Raw genomic sequence first — 17,622 nt, 5'->3', positions numbered from 1 at the left:
AAATAACCTGAATGAAACAGAGCACTCAGAAATTGGTTATTATTAATTGGTGAAGCAGTTGAGTAATGTCTGCAAGAAAAGGACATGTCCATCAAGTTATAAGAGAGGTTACACAAATAACTGGTCCTTTGAAATCCTAAATCCTCCTTTCAGCTGTCTCCATATGGGGACTTCTTAATCCAGTCAGAGAGTTCTGATCACTGAGGGCACACAACATCAAGTTAATTGTCTAGCTCCCAAAAATGCCTAATCACTATAAGATACTCAGTGTATAAATCTACAAGTTGCAGAGTTTGAAAAGCCAATTGAAGTTGTGTTAGAAGATGAAGTGATTAGGAAAGATGTAGCCAGAGAAGCCTGGGGCCACAAAAGATTACAGATTTGCATCTAATGATTTAGAATTACTCCTTGCCCTGGTTTAGCTGAGCCGTTCAGGTGTCTTCACAAGAAAGTGTCTCAGCAATGTTGCTATCAGTTAGCATTAACAACGTTCTTCATTCAAAGGAATTTTATATCAGCACTGAAACAATATAACAGACACAATACACATAAAGAGGCTGTGCTCTATGTTTAAACCTTTAGGCTCATTATCTGGTGAAAGCTTCTGGTAGAAAAAGAGAAAATAATTGATCTAGAAAATAAATTCTAAAAGTATGGCTCTCTGCTTGGTGTTAGAGGCATTCCATAGCCTCTCATTCATCAACCTTAACCTCTCACGTTTCCTACCCTGCTAGCAACGTGTCTGACAAGATTATAGGCTCAGTTTGAAAAGCAATCTACTTGCGGTGCCTAAGAATAAAAGCAGATGAGAATGACTTGATGGAGATGGGAAAGCTTTGAAAGAAAGGCATCCCATTGTGCCAATTTCCAATGCCTGGTGGAAACTACAATCCTCCCTCTGAAGAGCATCCAGTTCAGTCTAGAGTGATTAGCTCCCCTTTGTCTGGGACAACTTGTTTAATTTGTGCACCCATATATCTAGAGTCTTACACACAGACAAAAGCACAAACACAATGTGGTGCTCATATTATTCACTCCTAGTGTGTTTCAATGTAGCTATTTGCTCAGATGTTGTGTCATAAAATTGTGAATTTTGTAACTATGTAAGGAGCATTGGACTGAGTATGAACATCTGCTAAGCCACATCAACAGCACCATAGCTGGATAACAGAAGAAATGTTGTGCCACTTTGTGGTATGTAAACTCAGAGATGTGCTGCTTAGAGAGTTAGGCAGCTGCTGGAAGGAAGGAATTGGACGCTGGGGCCTTTTACTCAGGGTGTAGCAGACTGAAACTGGGAGACAAGGCCTGCAGGTATAACATGTGAACCTGCCTGTGTGTGAGTAAGGACACAGCATGAGTGGAAGCAGCATGACATGAGCAAAGCAAAAAAGGCAAGGGATTTTTCTGTACTGACATTGTATACATAAAATGTTGCTAAACAAAAAACAATAGACTAATGAAGTCTTTTCCCAAATTTTCATTTTTTCACTTTGACTGGGCCCTCCAAGCACATGAATATACTTTAATATAAACCAATATATTATTGTTGTATGTTGAGTGTTGTCCTGATGGAAGGTGAGCATCTGCCCCAATCTCGAGTTATTCATCTTTTATATGTTCTTCTTCCCATCAGCTCTGATCAGCTGCCCTGCCCTCTGGTGAAGGGAAGCATGCTCTCAGTCACGTTTCACACAGCATGGTGGTTTTCTGTCCCACATGTTTTTTACACATTCTTCAAACTGAATGTTATGATCCTTTCTTCAATTAATTAGTTTTTTCTTTCAACCTTCCATACAGTCAGATTTGTGGATTTTCAAGTCTAATACATGATAATCGACAGATTCCTTCACCTGCCAGAGTTGTGGACTCAAGTTACAACTTAATTTTTAAATTCCATATGTTTGCAGCATTTTTCTACAGTGAGTGTCTAACAAAGTCTATTATGTGCTGAGTGGAGAAAAACAGAAAAACTGCTGCATACAAGGACTGTAGATTTTGCTTTTCTGACTAATGCTACCAGATTTGAACAAAACTGCCAGTAATGGAAAGGAGTAGCTTAAATAGCAGCATTGCTCTTTCCATACATCCATCATAATGTATAATGTTGTATGACTAACCTTGTTGGTGTGGTTGGTACACATCTGTTTAGTGAGTCCCCAGATGGCATTCCAATGCCACATGAAAATAAAAAAAAATCTTCAGGAAGGCTGTTCAAGACCTCACTCTCCTTTGCAGGAAGTGTTTACTTCAATGCTGCCTGTAAAACACAAGTTATTGAAAAAGTGTAGGTTTAAAAAAATAATTTCCTTTGTGTCCATGGACTGGAGTATGTTCAAGAGCAGACAAGTTTGAAGAGAAGCAGATAAAATGTGCACTCACCAGGACCAGCGCTTTTGCTTACAGCGGAATAATATCTCAGTAATAAAGGAGAGAAAATTTGTTATAGACCCATGTAGTCATTATCACAGACTTAGCTTTTATAAAACAGCTTTTCAAAACTTTGTAGCTCAAATTTATAACATGTTGTATCTTTGAATCAGAATTACTTTATTTCACTGCATTACTGTATTCAGTTTCCTCCCTCGTTCTTAGCCGCAGTCACAATTGTTAATGTTCAGGGACACAATTAAAAAAGGAAGGAGCTGTGCTGGCAAATCAGATCACAAATCAAAACATTCAATTCCTCAATGACTTCTGATGTCTAGTTTGGAGTGTTCCACTGCATTTGACATGACTGTTTAATATTATAACTAATATGCAGAAAAATAACTTTTACTAACTAACTAATCTCAACAAATATAATCACCAGTTTTATAAATACAACGTCTTTATTGTATAATTCTTAAATCTTTTCAAACATAAAAGTGTATAATACAGTTCATATTCTTAAATACACTGGGATTTGCTTGACGTAATGTATCTGTTCTTCCCGAAGAAGCAGAAAATAATGAACATTAGTGCTCATTTCAGCACAGTAACAAACATATGTTGCTGGGATCAGGCATAGGTGATGTCTGGAGTTATCTCTAAGAAGAAAAAAGTTTTTATATTTGTATGTTATTTACCTTAACACAAAAACTCATCTTGTCACACTTGGTGCTAACTCTCCTCAGCAGAACAAAGCAGTGCACTGACTGGCAAAAAGGCACGTTTGAGTAACACATGTAAACAGTAAAACACAATGACGTATAGGAAATATCAGTACTAAGGATCAAGACAGGAAGACAGAAACAAAACCAAGTTCTGAAGGAATAAACAAACTGTGTTATAACTACTCAAACTTTTGTTGAAATGACTGAAAAGACTTAAATTACACCAATAAGGACCAAATAGACTCGGCATAGTGTTGATTTAACTCTGCAGAATTTACTGTGAATGAAGAATGAATGCATTATATTAAACAAAACAAACTGGGTCGATACCTATGAACTATAATACATATAAACAGTAAAAGCATGTTTAAAAGTATTGTGACTAATAAATTTGGTGCCTCTCACACATAGACTGTTCTTAATGCTTTTGTGCTAATGCACAAAAGCATTGATTGCTATGGTTAACTTGCTCAGTCACAGTGCAGTAATTAAATATCCTGACCAACAAGTCTTTTTTTCACAGATTGTAGAATGATGCGTGTGACAAGTGCTAGTAACAGCACACACAATAGCATACACTGGATTTATGGTGTCACAATCCAAGTGACTGTCTACTGTTGCTGCATCATCCAGAAGGAGTGAATGCTGCAAGTCCATGACTCCATGCAATCTGACAGGTTTTCTTAGAAAGAGATATTTTTGACTTATTGAAATCAAAAACTTAACTTGACTGCCTTGTTTGACAAATGGGATTAATTGAAATGTATACATGAATGGATTGAATTTACTTTCTTGTAAATTATCTTAAAATGACAAGTGTTGTAAATTGGTGCTATATGAATAAACTAAGTTGAGCTGAATGTTTGAAAAGAAAGAAAAATAAGACTACAGACTTTATTTGCAAGAAAACTAGCTCAGAAGAAGAATGCAGTGCACTAGTTCTCAACAAACGTTATCTTTTTTCAAATTTGCTCCAGAAACCTGATGGTGATGATTGTGTTCTGGTTTACTTGAGGGACAGTACAAATCAACCAGAACTGAAAAAACATGCTTGTCCCTTATTTGTGTTTTTAAATAAGAACATTCAATTTTAAAAAGCATTAGTCACTTATGGGAGGTGGAGTAAAAGCTACTGAGGAAGGTTGTTCAGTTTGATTGTTTTACATCTAAAAACAGAGAAATGAAGAGATGTTGAGGAACATTTATCAAAATGGTTTTCTTTCATCTAAATCTAAATTTGTATTCATCGAATAATATCCAGGCTCCACATTGGATGAGCATAAAGAAACTGTGAGACTATTGTGTTGGCAATGAAAACTTATTAAAGATAATACTTTTCATAAAGAAACATTCTCAAAGCCATGTCTAGTCTTGGTTTTATTAATTTCTTGTAGAATAAAAAGGATTTAACCAAAATTAAACACCAAAATGCCTTACTGTTTTTCTTACAAAAATATATTATTGCACATGTAGTGGCCATCATTATCCCCTTCTACTTATCATACTTCTGTTAGCATTAGACGTCAGTATGAGCTGCTTCTCCTTTGAGAAATTTGAGGTCTGTTAAGCATCCGCTTAGCCCAATACACTTGCACGCAAATGACTGATTTCAAATTCTTTCCAATCAACATAAAATTTATGACACCCCGCTTTAAACAGTGAGTATATTTGACCAATTTAGTCTTGACTGAACTGGGAATCATGCTGATGTGCTAACGGCAGGCAGCAGATTTGTTTAACTTGGTTTAGAAGCTCTGCTGAATAGAATGACAAGAGAAAACTCAAGTCTTCTAATTAAAACCTCTTTTTATAATCGGCTCCCATAGCTCTTTCATCAGCATCATACTGTGGAAATGAAACCACAAAGATCACAAAGGTGATCAGAAAGATGAAAATAAGATGAGTGTGTTTTTCCAGAAGGTAGAGACAGTAATGTTCCTAGCATGAACATCTGTTTGATTGTGTTTCTATATAAGCGATGTTTGTGTGTGCACTTAAGTATACAATCATATTCAATAAATTAGAATATTACTGAAAAGTCGATTTATTTCAGGAACTTTGTCACTGAGCAAAAGAATATTGGTGAGGCAAAACCTCACCTGTCATCACGGAAAAATAATGTAAGATAAGATATATTGCTATTTTCACCCTGTGGTTTGTACTATACAGTATTTTTCTTTTTCATTTAGCTTAAACAATTTTTATTATTTTTCCTTCAAAATTGCTGAATTTTCAATTTTCCATTCAAATGCTTGGAAGCCAAGCTGGCGAGGCAGCAGCGAGTTGAGTTTCACCTTCAATGGTGCAACCTTTCTGTAATTGCACTGGCTGCCATTCGATGGGAGCATGTTACTCCTGTCTGTACATCTCCAATAAACATTTAATAATCTTAACTGATTTTCCATAATTTAACTTATGTATATAATTGATAGTGTTTCTTTCAACAATTGTGTGTGTAACATGTTTCATGTGTTGACAAGTGATTATAAACAGCAGAGGACAGATTTGAGGTGAGGCAGGCAGAGTAAGAGACATTAAGTTAGCCATGCAGTAAATAAGTCAGTTGCAGCAATATATTTATTGTTTTCTCCTCTCTCCCGACGTCAATATCGATGACTACCTTTCTCCACTTAAACAGTTTTCTAAAGTGGATTTCCAATCGAAGCAGAAAATAATACTAAAGGATGACCAACACTGGAGATGCGTTTCCAATTGTAGCCTGAATCAGCTGATTGGGGTTGACTGTTAAAAGTTACATAAAAATTACATTTTTTCCACCAACAAATATTTTACATCAGATTATGAATACTCTGGAACAAAATTGGACAAAAAAAGCAACAGCATTAAAAATTTTCCCAGTAGAAATTTGCTGGAATTGGGGGTTTTAACTTAGCATAAAACATCTAAATCTTGTTTGTGAATTTCATGTATACATAAGATATACATACAGGCACTTCCTACAATGTAATAACTTTATAAAAGTTTGCTGAAGTTAGGTAACGTCTTCTGATACTTAAGTTGTTGCCACTTCTTCCAAAGGTAGGAGTGTCTCTGCAAGCCACTAAGTATATTTAGTCTCCAAGCAAACTAGTGACTAAGTTTACTTAGTCACTAGTGAAGAATACTACTTAACTAGTGTATAGTTTAGTATAAGTGCACTAAAGTAGTATACTTAAGTGTACTTAAGTAGATTTCAATATTGATGAACAGTTCTTTAAATCAAAGTGAAAAGTTTTCTGGAATTAATATTATAATTGTAGGTGTCAGAGGTTTCTGGATGTTTCAGAGGATAAAGTTTTTCATTGAGTGAATTTGATTTTAATGTCTTTGGTAATTTAACATTTTTAATTTAATATGCCAGTAACAAGCTGACAAAATGATGTTGGCATATAGTTAGATTGTAAACTCTGATCATCTTCAGAGAGCAGTTCAAAACAACTCTCCACTCATCCTTCCTTCCATGTTGCACTCTCTCCCCCCAACCAGTGATGGCATAGTTTGAAAAAGTAACTTGGTTAGATTACTGATTACTTGTTTTGGAATGTAACTAAGTTACATTAAAAGTAACTTTCTTAAGTTACTTTCAGCAGCTGCTAACAACAACGCTACTCCACCTGTGAAAATTACATTGAGCTTTGCCAATGCTTAATTGTAAGTTGTTTTGTAATGGTAACATCGACTATGTGTCTTTATAAATGTGTACTGAAGGGGAGACTGTTCAATGGTTATGTAGGCCAGTGGTTTAAATTTGTCAATGAATACCACCAAAATGTTAGATTTGTTCTTTGGGTTGTGGAAGTTGGTGTAGTGTGTCCTTTGAAGAACGCTGTACTAGGCTTCTGATACTGTGTGCTGGGAGTTAGTATTTGCTGTGAAGTCTGTAGGTAAGCAATACTGATTGCCAGCTCCACACTGTAGCCAAATGTTACTTTTAATGTCCAAGTAGTTAGTTCTGAATTATTTTGTCTTTTTCAGATACAAATAAACAAAAACAAAAAAATCCCTTAATAAAGAGACTTATGGTGACATGCAGAAAATTTGCTCTGAAATCTGAAGGCGAAAGAACAGCAATATCAAGTGATTTGAACCATGACCTTAGCCTCAAGCATCTTTCCGATAATAACCCTTAAAGAAACCTTCAGAAGCAGTGAGATGTCATCACACACAGAGAGGGTTACAGCTACAACAGTACAAAAAAAAACTTTAGTGATTTACTTTAGTAATTTATAGTAATTAATAAATTGCTAAAATGTTTTAACTACTAGTGTGTATTAATAGTGTGGTGCACTATTGTCTGGAGAACTCTAACAATAATCAATGTTGCTTTTGCAACATTGATCACAGCAACAGCGTCTTCACAGGTCTGCCTAACAAATCAAACAGCTGCAGCTTATCCTGAATGCTGCTGCTCGTGTTATCACTATAAAACCAGCTGTTTTAAAATCCCTACACTGGTTCCCTGCAGCTCAAAGAATAGACTTAAAAATACTGTTGTTAGGTCCTAAATTACTGAACGGTTTAGTACCACAATGCATTAAAGATCTGTTGTTGTATCAACCTTCCCGACCTCTCAAGGTCTTTTGGTCCTGGTCTGCTCTGCATCCCCAGAACCAGAACGAAATGAGGAGAAGCAGCATTCAGCTTCTATGCATCACAGATCTGGACAAACATCCAGAAAACTGTAAAACAGCTGAAACACTGACTTCCTTTAAATCTCGACTAAAAACCCACCTGTTTAGAATTGTATTTGAAATGTAATCAATTACGAATTTAATGATGGCACTTGACTTAATGTAATGTTTTGATTGTTGATTCCATGTTGCAAGACTTTGTGGTTTTGTGTTTGTTATGATGTAAATCACTTTGAAATGCTTTGCTGATGAAATGTGGTACAAAAATAAAATTTGATTGATTGATAGAGCCCCACTCTGTGCCCCGGCATCCAAGTTGTTTGTCATGGCCCTGTGTTTGCTGTCAAAGCCCAGTGTACAGCACTCCTCCTGCAGCTCAACAACTCAGATGGCCCGCTGCACAGATTTGCGACACTTAATATTAATGATTATAAAGGCGTTTAGTTGCGCAACTTTACGGACACGTTCATTCATGGCTGTTTTCACATTTATTGTGTTGTGAAAACTGCAAACAACAGAATTGCAGTTTTCTGGAGGGCAATACGAAGCTTGGCATCATTCACAGCAATAACATGTTTCATGTGTTGACGTTAACAAAAACACTGCGGGACAGATCATAAATGGACCTGGAAGGCCTGACTAAAACTAAATGGATGTCAGACAAATTCTGGGGCTTATTATGTCTTTTTGCTTATTTTCAAGCCCAAAAAAAGAACTTTACGTTCAAAAACAAGCCCAAAATATGCAACCCGTGACTCATCAAATTTGCAAGTGAATTTGGAAACCCCCTCACAAAAGACGGAAACTGCTTATAATAATCGGACTTGGCAACAAAAACTCAAAATAGATCCTGTTTTTCCAGCAAGAGAACGTGGATCTCTCACTTTTCTCCATTGTTTACATATTGTCGCTGTTGATAACTGCCGCATAGAAACGGCGGTTGCTCCCCAAGACGCACAATAAAATTAATAATTACTAAACAAAATAGTAATGCACAGTGATTTGAATAAGTAACTTTAATCTGTTTCCTGGATTTGAAATAGCAAAGATTAACTTGTTACTGAAAAAAGTGGATCACGTCACAAAGTTACTGATGTTAATTTCCTATACATTTTTTTTTTATGAGCCTTTGTACTGAATTCAATTGACCTTCTTTGGTCAATTTCTGACTGAAATTGAGTCAGCAATTTCACACTATATTATTTGTTTGATGAGACAAAAAAACATGGCAGTGATCTAAAAACATATTGGGGAGCATAGAACCACACAGAAAAACGGTTATGATTGTGAAATACCAAATATAGTATGTCAGAACAAGCAAAAATAAACATTACTGTGGCGACTTTTTGCACAGTAACTATTTTAACAAAGAAAACATTGAGTGGATGACCATTTTTAAGGTGTTTTGATCATCCTTCCCTGCTTCACACAAGCAGCACGCTGAAATGTAAAGGTATAAAGATTCGGGGGTAAAATAAAATTTTCAAACCACCACATGTCCTGTGGACATGTGGTCACCTGCTCATCAGTCGGAGTCTGGTTGGACTTTGACTGATGAGTCGGACACCCAGTTCAACCCCAGGCATTGTCACTGTGTGCTCATTTCGTGTTCTCGCTAAAACCAGGAAGATAGAGACATAACACCAGTTTTAAAGTCCCTCCACTGGCTCCCTGTAGCTCAAAGAATAGATTTTAAAATACTGTTGTTAGTTTACAAATCACTGAATGGTTTAGCACCACAATACATTAAAGATCTGCTGTTGTATCAACCTTCCAGACCTCTGATGTCTTCTGGTTCTGGTTCTGCTTTGCATCCCCAGAACCAGAACCAAGAGAGGAGAAGCAGCTTTCATCATCTATGCACCAAAAATTTGGAACAAACTTCCAGAAAACTGTAAAACAGCAGAAACCCTGACTTCCTTCAAATCTCAACTAAAAACACACCTGTTTAGAGTTGCATTTGAAATATGTAATATAATATAATATGTAATATGTAATATGTATATGTATTGTTTATGTATGTATGTTTATGTATGTATTGTTTATTCCATGATGCATGACTTTGTGTTTATGATGTAAAGCACTTTGAAATGCCTTGTTGCTGAAATGTCCTATACAAATAAAATTTGATTGATTGATTGATTTGACTCTTTACTCTCTATTTGTTTTCATTTCTTTATTACATGAAAACTCAAATACTGGATTAGGTCCCTAGATTTTGCAGCACTATAATAAGCAATAATTCACACAAAACACCTATTTTACTAATTGAACCCTCAGATCATTATCAAAGCACTTTTTACCTGTGTGCAATATTTTAATTAGATTATAGTCTCTATTTAACCCATCATGGACTCTTTGAAGTTCTGTGTTTTTAGTGTTAAGTCCTTAGATGCACAGTTGAAAACAAATGGTCTCAGCCTTTTTAATTTAATGAGGATTGCCTCCTATCCTAGCTGTGTCTCTTTGCATCTTTTTCCTCCCACCTACTCATTTTTTGCCATTGAAATCCAGTTAATTGAAGGAGTCTTTCACCACTAAACATGAAGGAGACCAAATTACCATCTCTCTCTGTTCATCAGGAAGCTAAAGCAGACATGGATGCTTTGAAGTGAGAAGTATGCTTTCATTTGGAGGCAGGACTCCTGAAAATGAGCTGATGGCCCTGCTGTTAGGCCCAAATGCAGATGAGTCCATGTGTTGCAAAACACTTAATCCTTTAATTGATCACCTTCTGCCTGGCCTATTCTGTATGTGTGCGTGTGTATATGTGTGTGGAGAGTTTGTTTCCTCCTCATCACCTGCTTATCAGAATCCCATTTTGTAGATGAGATGAATTGCTTTTCAAAAAGTAGAAAAATATAGTGAATGGTGCACAAAGACCAGTGAGGATTTACATGTTATCCTGAAGCCTTTTAAAAATCAGGTTTCCAGACTTAAGATCTGGTGGAGTTAATGGCTTATACACACATTACAGTCACATTAATAAATCATAGAAAGTACCTCTCACAGAAATGTGACTTTATTTTACTTGTTTATGTTTTGGAAATGCAAAAATGAAAACGTACTATAGCAAAACTACTTAGTGTACATAAACAGATCTGTGCAATAAACCCTGAAATCAAATTATATTTGAAGGACTAGTTTGAAGGTTAAAATGAAAACCATAAATCAAGCGAAAATTATGTTGGGATTTTTTGACTGAACTTTTCTAATGTAAATTAAAGTTTGTTATGAACTAAGTTAAACCTTGCTTCTTTGTTGTGGGACTTTTTTTCTCTTTTCTTTTTTACATTTTCACCATGGTTTCTGATCAAATAAACATGTAGATTTTCTGCTACTCTCTGGTTAGATCTTGTAAGAAAATGGCTTCATTAGCAAGAAACTTTTTACGAAATGTAATAAGGACTGTATGATAAATGTTTGTGTTTCATTGGACACTAAACTAAATAATTCTGCAATAATTACTAATGAGGATTCCTGATTTATCAGAAAACTTTTTCAGACACAAGAAGTGTTTTTGTTTTATTTCTTTTTTTGTCTGTTTCATACTTTTAGGACATTTTGTTTTCAGTTCACTCTTCTCAACCTTTGATGCCTTCCTTGGTCCACCTGATGGTTCTTTTACTACAAACCTGCTAAATGTTAAACCCAACTGTCTGGGCATAAATGTTGTCAAACTCTGTGTTGACTGTGCTTCTTGACAATTTTTTTTTTTTTTTTCACCTGACTGGATGTTTTCTACTTTTTTTGTTGCTTTTATTTTTGAACTTCTGGTCATTAGCATACTTGGCCTGGGCATGAATTGTTTTACACATGCATTTGATCAATCTCATTGGGTGCTCTGATCACTTTTTAATTTACTTGGTCTAAAGATGATTTGTAAATCTTGGAGTGCAGATATTTAAGTGAAATAATCCGTGAAAGACAATTTTTTTTAATGCGCAATTCCTTTTTTTAACAGCTGAATCAATCTTTAATCAATATTTTTTAAGCAGTTGTCCTTATATTATACTCCACTGCTGCTTTTAGAAGCTCTTTTGCTTGTGCTTACTATAATAATAATATGACTATGTGTGTAGTGTCTGAAAATGCATTGAGAAGCAACTGGCTTAGAATCAAGTAGCTAGACAAAATCTGTGTTGGGAATACACAGAAAACATGGTTGAAGTTTGTTACTGGACATTTAATCTGTATTAATCTATAATATCTATACAGCAAAATTGAAGATTTAATTGATACTGATGTCAATTTTATTTAGATAGCTCTATTAGTATAACTGAAATTTTGTCAGTCTTTATTTCCATATCTATATAAATATTTTTTTTATTCCCGTTTCATAAAATGCCTTCATTAGTCTAACAATAAAGTACAAAGCTTTGTAAGAAATTTGATTTCGGTCTGCGAATTAGTACTTGCAAAAGAGAACAGGAGTCAGCTGTTTAATGATAATATAAGGGCTGTAACTAAATTTACTATGTGAGATCAGAATCTTTCTGGTCCAGATACACCTTTTGGAATCATGACAGGTAAAGTGTCTTGATTGTACTCGTGGATTCATAAGAATTAAACATCGCTCCCTTTTGACTCTACCTTTTTCTCAAAAAACTATTAAAATTTATCAGGCAAAAAGTTTGCCTGATAAAGTATTGCTTCTTTGTGTGTTTTCAGAGGTAATTGCAATAATTCAAGAGTGAGAGAAATAAATAACTTAAAATTTTTAGGCTTGAAAAAAATTGATTTCAAATTCTTGCGTCCATTTACAAGTGTCCCAAGGTACTTTACAAAACAAGTGATCCAATGTTTACACGGATTTATATAATGAATCCTCTCATAAGGAAAAAAATCAAACTCAGTTGTATTCAATTCAATTCAGTGCATCAAGTTCAGTTTATTATCTTAATTGGTTAAATGGTACGTGTTTAAGGAAACCCAGCAGATTACGCTGGGTCACTGCCGCTGCAATCCCTCACAATGAACATGCAATGAAGACAACACGATGTCAACAACAACAAAAACAAAAAAACAAAACAGAAAACAATGAGCGTGAAGCTGGTGATCATTGAACAGAATTTTACCTCGTAACTGTGAGCACTGCTAATAAAAAAAAATCGTTGTGGTGATGCTTTGTTTAGAAACGCACAAATAACTTTGAAATGATATTCGATTTGTTTTTTTTCTGTCATTTGTTGCTGTCGTTCTTTAGGGTTTTTATCTTATTTTATTTCTTAACCTGAAACAGTGGCGCCCTCATCAATGGGATGGAGGGGAAACAATCAGCATCAAGCGACCTGAGCTAAAAGCGCGTGGGTGGATTTTTCATTGTCTAAAAACTTGATTGTTAAAAAAAAAAAAAACACGGATCGATATTGAAGTATACGCTAACGGTAAAAACAGAGATTCCACATTTGAAATAAAAACAGTCGAATAAAGGGAGCTCAGTGCTATTTCAATATATTTTGTATGTGTATATTTACGCAAATGTATGAGAGGGGCGAGGTTGCACAATGCGTTTATATTACAGAGCCATATTTATGTACAGGAATTTGCAGAAATACAAAATAACACGAATTTACCAAGTTTAGACTTTGTAGAATGAAATAATAATAATAATAATAATAATAATAATAATAATAATAATAATAATAATAATAATAATAATAATAATAATAATGAGCTCACATTGAACTCTTTTTCACAGGAGAAAAGTCAGAGTTTGTGTTTCATTAGCAGAGGCCAATGCTTACAAGTGTGCTCCTATAGTAGATTATCTGTGGAGCAAATATCGTCCTCGATGTCCACGTCGTCGTCGTTCTCTTCCAGCATATATGAGTCCGCCTCCAGGCCGTGTCTCAGCTCCTCCGCGCTCTTCTCGTTCAGGTCGCTTTCCGCGCTGGAGTTCTCTGCGCAGCGCTCCATCTCTGCAGGGGTCTTCCGCTCATCCTGCACCTTCCTCAGCTGCTTCTTGTGCTTCATTCGCCGGTTCTGGAACCACGTTTTTACCTGCAACGGAGAAAAGAGGGCGTTCAAATAAGAATCTCTGATACCGGAATTCATCCAAAAATAATAGTAATAATAAAGTAAAATAAAAGATGACAACTTTTTTAAAATTAAGGCTACATTTTAGCTCGCCACTTGCGCACCAATCATTTAAGCTTGTAAACCAATTCTCTTTTACGCATACAAATCTGGCTTTGGTCAAGCACCCAGTCTTAAAATTAAAAAGTCAAATAGACAAGATGCAAAATGTAGTTCTTGTATTATAACAAAAATTGAATTTGTTGTTCATATTTATATATATATATTTCTGGTGATTCAATAAAATCTAACGAATCATTGGTGAACGCTTGGTTTCTTGCTTACAGATTTTTCTGTTTTAGCAAATTAAAAATGAGACAGCAGTAAAATAAAAATGAAATTAAACAGTGAATAAATAAAATAAAATATTAATTGGCCACAGCAATCTCAACACTTTCCATAAATTGCACTGTTTTGCCTGAATGAACACATCGCAATTAAATGTAGTGTATTTCCATTGTCAGACAGTCAGTGTATTTAAAACTGTAAAATTTAAATGTTCTTAGGATTCCTACAGAGCTTTAATTCTTAGACAGGTTCACTATTGTATGTATATACATGAACGAGATCGGTTGAAAATGATTATCCTGCAATGTTTCGGTAAAAGTGTAAGGTGTGTTTGCGTGTACCTGTGTCTCGGAGAGGCTGAGCGCCGTGGCCAGCTCCACTCTCTCCGGTGTGGACAGGTACCGCTGAATCTCGAAGCGCTTCTCCAGTCCGGAGAGCTGGGAATCAGAAAACACGGTCCGGGCCTTCCTGCGCCGGCAGTGTTTCCCTGGTAACTCTGCGTGGTGCTGGAACAGAGCTGGCATCTGCATCCCTGTTGAACATCAAGAGCAGTCAGATCGATTTGCGGCGCATTTTAAGGTAAGCCCTGTTTCCGAGCTGTCGGACAAGACAATATTGTCAAATTGGAAAAAACAGTCCCAACATTGGAAAGAACATTCGCCCAAAAGAAAACTGGATTTGCGGTGCAAATGCAAACTATTCAAGACTAACAAGAATATTTTGTTTTATTTTTAAAGGAAAATAAAAAGAACCTAATCTGATGCAAAAAAACAAACTACATTGCACAGTTCTCTAATATTCTATATTCTTTTATTTTTTTAATAGTTGAGAAAACAATATTTATATTTCAGAAACGGTAATAAGTACTTATTCAAAATATGGTTAAATAATAATTGGAAAAATTGCTCGTGCTTTTTTTTAAGTTAATTTCCTATTTTCTCACTTTAGCAGCAGGAGAAAAAAAAATCTAAACTTTAAAACCCTGACATGAAAAGTAGCAGTCACAATTTCATCGGATAAAATATTTTGCTATTCCCTCATAGAAAAAAAAGTGTAACAGGCTCCAAAAGCGTTTTTATTCAGGAGTTTGTGAGAATTTTATCTTCCAGGGCTTAACTTGCACCTCCGGCGCCCTACTAGCTTACCAGGTGTGAAAAAGTACTGGTGATGCTCCGGCTTATGGAGTGGGTGAGGATGAGGAGCCAGAATTGGCGTCGGAATCAGAGGATATCCATACTCCAGGATGGGCATTCTAGAAGTCAGGGAGCTGCAAAAGGGCGCAGGAATAACTTCTCTCAGTGGCTTTGGTTTGTGCAACAGAATATCCTCAATGAAAAATGACGTGGATCTCTGCGTGGGTGCTGCGGACGCATAGTTCACACTCATGGTGACAGTGTTCCCCCCCTCTCCTTAAACCTGTACCAGCATCTGCCTGTCCCTTGCGAGCTTCCGTGGATCAAATGCACCCTCTGTGTGAAAACCGAGCGACTCGGTGCCGGGCATCACTCAGCTGTCGGTGGGAGGGGGCGTTAGTGGGATTTATTGAAGCAGAATGGCGGATTGGGGAAGCTGATTGGCCCATCAGCTAATTAGATTTGTAAATGGCGGAGAGGGCCGAGTGAGGGATGGGCTCTTCGTTCTGATTGGTTTTGGACGCATTCAAAGACTCTGGAAAAAAAAAAGTGAAATGATTTGAGATAAGCAGCGCACCTGTAACCATACAATAAATAATTTGAAAAGCAGCTAAAAATCTGATGGAGGTTCAGGCCGCAGGCGCCTTACTGCCCTCGGGCCCCACATGGATAGGTTCTACTACATTTCGACGTTAAGATATCTGAAAAATAATACAATCAGAACCTTGAGTGACTAATATATTATTCAATTAATTCCGACGAATAGAAGCCGATTGTGGCGTTTCTGTTGCTGAATTTATTTAAAAAATCGTTTTTCAGTCTCGAGGCAGGTCTGATACAAGTTATCAGAAGGAAGGCCTATGAGGTACAATGATAATAAACCCGTTTCTAAACCTGAAAATTAATTCCCGCGCTCCTACTTCAGGTTGGATATTTTTTTTCCCAATAGTTTTGCGGCTTTCCTCACAGGAGGATTAGGGGCCACAGGTCTGTCAAGTAATTTTGTCCAGATTGACTGTAATTGTCAGTATAAAATCTGTGGGAGTACAAGTGCCGCTCCTGTGCCCATTTATGAGAGAAAGCCTTATGCAGTAATTTGCTGATCCGGTGTTTTCATCACATATCCAATCAGTCCACTTAATACCAAAGTGCCTTAATATAGACAGAATTTGAGCTGCAATGGTATTAGGCAATTAGGGAGAGATTTTCGAGCGGAAGTTGTAATCCTTGGACTGGATTTCCGTTTGATGAGATGGAGACAGAACAAATTAATTACTGAGAGTAAGTTGCGCTCCAGTCCATTAGTTTGCTCAGTTGTTCCCTTCGCTGAAGCTAGAAGTATAAATTGTAATTGCTACAGAAATGTGTTCTGTTGGTGTTGATTCGGTTCATGCTGCATGCTTTTTTGTCTCACAAATAAAACACACAAGAAAGACAAGTTGCATTAAAAAGAAAAAAGGTAAACTGCTAACAGATAAAATCACCTGACGGATTTATTCTGCAGCGTTAATTGGTTTTTGTCATCTTTTTACTCACTGTTAGTGCGTCATTTTGTCAAGTCCTGCGTTCAGAGAAGTATTTTTGAAGAGCTGTTAAACGTTTGTCTTGCAGCTGTTTAAAGACATACTGAACAGTCCAAATCACAAGGATAAAAATCCACCCTCATTTTCAGATGTCACCTTTAAATAATAAGCAGAAAGAAACCTGAAGTAATTTATAGCTCTTTTGCACCAGACACAGAAGTTTATTAAAGCTTTATGATGTTTTAAGGCTTCTAATGGAAGTTTGTGCTACCAGAGCAGACAAAAGAAATGTCGACTGAGCTTGACATTGATATATCGCCATTGTTGTTAATCATTACTACTACTAATATTATTATAAAAATAAATAATAATGATGATGATGATCATGATGATCTGGTTATTTATTTATTAGTAACATTGATTTTTTAATCATAGCCAATTGACAAAGGTAATGCACTTCTCGTGATGGTAATACTCTCGTCATAAACCAACAACCAACCCTGATTCACGACTATCACACTTAACAGATCACCGTGTCTTCAGCTTTAAATGTTATAAATTATACCATATTTAATAAAACTCTACCTGCAGCATAGCACAAATGTGAAGCCTGATCAGAAAAAACACCACAAGCAATGAACTGAAAATTCTAACTGGTGAATATACATGAAATCAACATTTCTCTAGAGATCTACCAACAAAGAACACTTTTAGAAAAAAAATATCAAAACAGTTAATATAAGCATCCATACATTTAAACATCTCTATACACACATAGCACATACATATTTATTGATGGATGCATTTTAATGCCTGCACAGTTTTATTCAAAAAAGATCTTCACAGGTCAGTTCAGTTTTTTATGACCAGGAAA

General features: G+C 36.0%; 1 protein-coding gene across 1 annotated transcript; it reads right to left on the bottom strand.

The window, feature by feature from the left end:
• Nucleotides 1-13,440: 13,440 nt before the first annotated feature.
• Nucleotides 13,441-15,585, bottom strand: bsx (brain-specific homeobox). Its single transcript, XM_055023438.1, has 3 exons — nucleotides 15,238-15,585; nucleotides 14,434-14,624; nucleotides 13,441-13,729 (listed from the first exon to the last, which is right to left on the bottom strand). The coding sequence occupies exons 1-3, from the start codon at nucleotides 15,476-15,478 to the stop codon at nucleotides 13,484-13,486; spliced, it is 678 nt and encodes a 225-aa protein (XP_054879413.1). The 5' UTR covers nucleotides 15,479-15,585; the 3' UTR covers nucleotides 13,441-13,483.
• Between the last annotated feature and the right edge of the window lie 2,037 nt (nucleotides 15,586-17,622).

The sequence above is a fragment of the Poeciliopsis prolifica genome, unplaced genomic scaffold (genome assembly GCF_027474105.1).
Source record: "Poeciliopsis prolifica strain line A6 unplaced genomic scaffold, Auburn_PproV2 SCAFFOLD101, whole genome shotgun sequence".
NCBI lineage: Eukaryota > Metazoa > Chordata > Actinopteri > Cyprinodontiformes > Poeciliidae > Poeciliopsis > Poeciliopsis prolifica.
This window is presented reverse-complemented; position numbering and strand designations above follow the sequence as displayed.